The sequence below is a fragment of the Penaeus japonicus genome, unplaced genomic scaffold (genome assembly GCF_977035675.1).
Source record: "Penaeus japonicus unplaced genomic scaffold, GWHDUDI00000001_assembly GWHDUDI00000042, whole genome shotgun sequence".
In the NCBI taxonomy this organism is placed as follows: Eukaryota; Metazoa; Arthropoda; class Malacostraca; order Decapoda; family Penaeidae; genus Penaeus; species Penaeus japonicus.
The window spans coordinates 5495424-5500423 of record NW_028234444.1 but is presented as its reverse complement, the minus strand read 5'-3'; the positions used below and the strand labels follow the sequence as shown (position 1 = coordinate 5500423).

The following is a 5000-nucleotide window of genomic DNA, read 5'->3' as shown; positions in this document are numbered from 1 at the left end:
ATATATATATAATATATTTTTCATGGAAAGCACTACAGCAAAAAATAAACAAATGTGAACCATGTAACTTAAAAAATATGTACAAAAAAAAAAGGATATCAAATTCAATACCCAGTAATATAAAAGATATTTCCAAAGTCAACCACAGCCTCAATTCAATATCAAACATATTTCTCTATATAACACAAACTCCCTTGAAATCTCAGTATTAAAACAAAAGATCACAAAGTGATTAACACAAAGCAGATGCACCTACCAATGGTGAAAGTGAGATTCTTTGGCGTTTTTACTAATTCATCCAAATCCGCAAAGCCGAGACCCTCTTTGAAGCCCATTCCGCAGCAGTGGTGTGGCTTCTTCTCCTTCTTCTGTGGTCCATCTGTACAATAAGCATCGCGGAGGGTTTTGGACACGAGGGGGTAGGGAGTCAGTAGCTGGAAAAAAAGAAAGTGAAAGGTTAGGGTAAGAATGATGATTTGAGAGATTTTGTTCATGCTAGAGTGATCATAAATGACTGATTCTACCTTTCTGTTTCCCTGTCTCTGTCTATGTTTCTCTCTCTCTTTTTGTCTTATTTGTCTTCATTTTCTTTCCTCATCTCATCCCATCTCACTCTCCTCATACTCTCCCTCTCTCTCTCTTCCACACTTTACCTCTCCCTCTCTCTCTCTTTTACACTCTCTCTTTTTTCTCTTTTACACACTCTCTCTTTCTCTTTCTCTCTCTCTTTTCTCTCTATTCTCTCTCTTCTTTCTTTTCTCCCTCTTCCTTACCCTCTCACTTCTTCCCTCCTCTTCTCCTTCTGTCTCTCTATTATTCTACCTCTTTCACTCTCCCTCTTCCTCTCTATCCTTCCCTGCCTTACTCCACCACTCTCTCCCTCCCTCCATGATAAAACATATTAACTCACCGACTTATCTACAGTAAAAGTTGCCACTTCCCCAGGCAACATGGTGCGAATGCAAGCCTCCCAGACTTCAAGCTTGAACTTCTTGCCCAGAATAAGCTCCACAGGATTTTTCCAATTATGACTGTCGTCAATGAGTACTGGGGTCTCTTCGCATGTTTCGGTTTTCAGGTGAAATGTTACCTGTTAGAAAACGAAAATGACAGGGTTAGAAATTTGTTCTCTTTTTATTGCTGGATGAACTTTAAGAATATCAAAATTATGATAATATCCTTAATCACACAATGAATATTTCTTGCAATCTAAAAAGTATTTGAACTATTTTGAATGTTATAAATTACAAATTTAGCCTATATGTGTTCAAACCTAAAGAATAATTCTTTGAGACTTTGAGTCCAGAATATACAAAGCGGCAAAATAGAATGCAAATACTACTTTATTTCTCATAGACTATTAAATAACAGCCTATAACAAAAATAATTATGGTTCATGTATAAGTGATTTTCCTTTTTTTACAACAGTCACATTGACAATCTTTTTTCTTTTAACTTCTATAATGTTATAGTCATTATTATCATAATTGCACAGTTGTATGACTGACTTGCAGTATTATGTATCATAACAGTAAGGATTTACCATGTAATTGTACAGAGATTACATGAAAAAGTTACTATCTAATAATAAGCCACGTAAATTCTTGCCATTATACACATACATAACATCTAAGACAAGAGTACCTGAGATTAAATATCGATACATTACAGGTAATCAAATCAATACACACAGGTAAAAATCAAGCTCTAACCTTCGTCCCATCACGATAATTAGAATCTCCTTTCCCCGGATGCAACACCGACTTTTTAATGAGTTTATCGTCCATTTTCATCTAAGTAATCCCCGCGAAATGCAGTCGAAGCACCAATTCTTAGCAGCGGAGGGAGAGCTTTGAGCATCCGGCAGAGATGAGAGCTCAAGAACGTAAACATTGCTTAATCGTTCGATTCCCTTGTCTTGGCTTATCTTTTTATCTTTTTGTATTGGTTATGAATCAGTAGTTGTGCTGTCAATGATTAAATGTACTCGTGAGTTTTAACATTTATTTTTAGATTATTGATTATGCTTTGAATATAAAAGATGATTATATGTAGGTTTCTTTATTTTTGAGCGTGGATGGTTTTTCCTCCGGACAAGTTATGCCTAAAAAAAATTGCTTGTCCAGAATATTCTCGCTAATAGGGAAAAAAAAGATTACACATCCATGACAAGATATTGTTTACTATAGTTCCCGGTTTCTTTTGGTAAAGACATAACCCTTTTCATATCAATCTAGTTTGTTATACATGGTAACCCTTGAATGTAAATGTTTTTTTTAAGCAATCCGTTTATTCATCTGTCGTCACTAGAATTGTGCATTTATAGTTATTTAATCGTCGTATATTAAAAGTAGTATAAAAGCCTGAGTCTGTTTTTTACAATTTTAAAAAAGATTTAGATTTGTATCCCTATCATAAGTTGTCAAAAAGATTATACCAAATATGAGATAAACCTTATCGTAATGTATCACGACGTACAAAAGAAATTAGATAATTCTGTATTCTCCCAACAGTATTATATAAGAAGTGATCATAAATAATATCCCTTTTTATGATGTTTTAATGTAGGAGCATTTCACGCTATGGAATAACAAGATATAAGATAACACACTTAAGAAGAGGACATATAAAAATAAAAGAACAAAAGCAGTATACCATCACTATTGATACTCAACTAATAAACTGACTCTCCCTGGTTGGCCACATCGCTAAATCAAAACCTATCCCAGTTATTTTCTCTAGTGACCCAAGGGTGTTTCGCCACACCGGTTTGGCTACACTGTCGGAGTGTCAACACGAAGGAGGTTGAGAAAGTTTTGTAGCAGCTGTTGGTGAGGTCTTGATGATTTCGTATCTTTTTCCCCTTTGTTACTTTACTACTTCTTTGTAGGTGGAAAGGATAGAATGTCCCTTCATTATGTTTGGTGTTTTTAATTCGAGTTTGTGGCTGTTTTATTATATAACGAATATTGACAGAAGGAAGAAAATTCACCTCATATACCTCGTTTTTTTATTTTCTATTTTACTTTTTTAGTTGTTTATACATTTATATTTATTCGATTTTACTTCACGATATGTTAGTGTCGTAGATTTGCAACACATTTTGCAAAAGCAATTAATGAAAGAATTGTACGAGCAGCCCTAGGTCACAAACACGTTTTTAATGTAAAGTTATTACGATAAATATTGTCCGTGTATTTAGATGAAGAATTTTTTATGAATGTCTGTCTTGACTAAACATGTCTAACCTTTGAAGAGAAAATTAGTTTGGAATCCAGAAAGGAGCAGATGTCATTAGTCAATACCTCTGCAGGATTAACATGTCATTATTATTTTTCCTTTGTTTATTAACCTTATATTTCGTGTGAGTGAGACTTTATACAAGTGCTCAGATATTTTGGTTTTCCAAGGTACAATTTCAGTGGTTAGTTTCAGTTGGATGTGTAGAGATGTATTTTGCAAGAAGTTATACTGCAAGCATTTCATTTCAGAGATGTAATGAAAAGTATATGGTTAACCCATTAGCAGCGGATGGCATGATTTGGTGCAAAGGCAGAGTCGGTGATAGACGCGGATGGCACCATGCCAGACATGTAATTCAGCTATCCTACTGCACAGACCTTTTTTTAATACCGCGACCAATGGGTTAAATATCAGTTAGTACTTAATTTCACAGCCTTTCAGCAGAGGAGTGTTATACCCTCTGATCCTAAAGCAAGAGTAATTTGTAAAAGATAAGAAGATGAAGGAAATGAAGATAAAAGGAGGAAAATCTTTTGTCTATTTCTTGCTCTAAGTATATTTTCTTGAATGTTAGGAGAGTGACATCACATAGCAAGGATCTCTGAGTAGGCCTGTTTTTTTTTTTTACATATGTATATACTTTTAGATTTATCCTTGTATGCCCATATAAATTGCTATCTGTTTATCCATCTATATCTGAATATTTATCAATATCCACACATTTTATTGCCAATATTTTAAAATCCTGTATATTTGTCCTTCTAGATCCTTATACATCTATCTTAATAAAATACCATTTCTGTTTCATCTTAGTTTCCATCTGTATTTTTGTGTAACTAAAGGTCTAAAAAAGAGGAAAAGATTCTGAGCAATAAATCCCAAATCCCAAATCCCGTAACAGGAGTTGTCGCAAGGATGGTGGACGAAGCAACCAGGAAGACCTTGGCCTCCATCCCTCTTCTGCGGACGAAGGCTGGCCCCAGGGACAAGGACGCCTGGGTTGTGCGGCTGAAGGAGGAGTACCAGGCCCTCATTAAGGTAGAGACTAAGGGGAGGATTCTTCGGTTGTGATGTTGTACTTTTTTTTGTGGGATGGAGACAGGGATCTTGTATTTGATTTGATTATAGTTTTGTTTAATTAGTTTTTTTTTATTATTGGGATGTATTTATTTTATTTATTTATTTGTTTGTTTTATTTGATTGTTTTTTGATTATGTGTATTTTATTTGTTTACTTTTTAATTATCATGTTTATTTTACTTATTTAGTTATTTTATTTTGTGACTGTCTGTCAGTCTTTCAGTTTGTGGCTAAGGAATATCTGGATTTGCTGCCTGAAATGATCTATTGAAATTTGTTTTACCTGAATCCAAGTGTGTGAATGATTCTAATATACACTGGCTTGGAAGGATAAAATGGGGAAAATAGGGTATGATCGTTCAGATAATTTATCAGATATTCATAAAATGTGTTTCACTCTCCTGCTAGTTGAATTTTTCTTTTTCTTTTGTTTTGAAATGAACATAGAGCACACTGTGTGTGTGTGTGTGTGTGTGTATGTGTATGTGTATGTGTATGTGTATGTGTATGTGTATGTGTATGTGTATGTGTATGTGTATGTGTATGTGTATGTGTATGTATGTATGTATGTATGTATGTATGTATGTATGTATGTATGTATGTATGTATGTATGTATGTATGTATGTATGTATGTATGTATGTATGTATGTATGTATGTATGTATGTATGTATGTATG

General features: G+C 34.2%; 2 protein-coding genes across 2 annotated transcripts in view; one reads left to right on the top strand and one right to left on the bottom strand.

Moving 5' to 3' along the window:
• The window catches only part of LOC122256273 (AH receptor-interacting protein), a 5830-nt gene extending 3938 nt beyond the window's left edge, over nt 1-1892 (bottom strand). The window contains exons 1-3 of the mRNA XM_043020828.2: nt 1713-1892; nt 911-1090; nt 257-434 (exon numbers count right to left, since the gene is read on the bottom strand). Of these exons, the coding sequence (XP_042876762.1) occupies nt 257-434; nt 911-1090; nt 1713-1793 (439 nt within the window). The 5' untranslated portion in view covers nt 1794-1892. The remainder of the gene's footprint in view (nt 1-256; nt 435-910; nt 1091-1712) is intronic.
• A 780-nt stretch (nt 1893-2672) lies between these two features.
• Ufc1 (Ubiquitin-fold modifier conjugating enzyme 1) overlaps nt 2673-5000 on the top strand; it is a 3466-nt gene continuing 1138 nt past the window's right edge. Inside the window, exons 1-2 of the mRNA XM_043020829.2 lie at nt 2673-2831; nt 4145-4281. Of these exons, the coding sequence (XP_042876763.1) occupies nt 4159-4281 (123 nt within the window). The 5' untranslated portion in view covers nt 2673-2831; nt 4145-4158. The remainder of the gene's footprint in view (nt 2832-4144; nt 4282-5000) is intronic.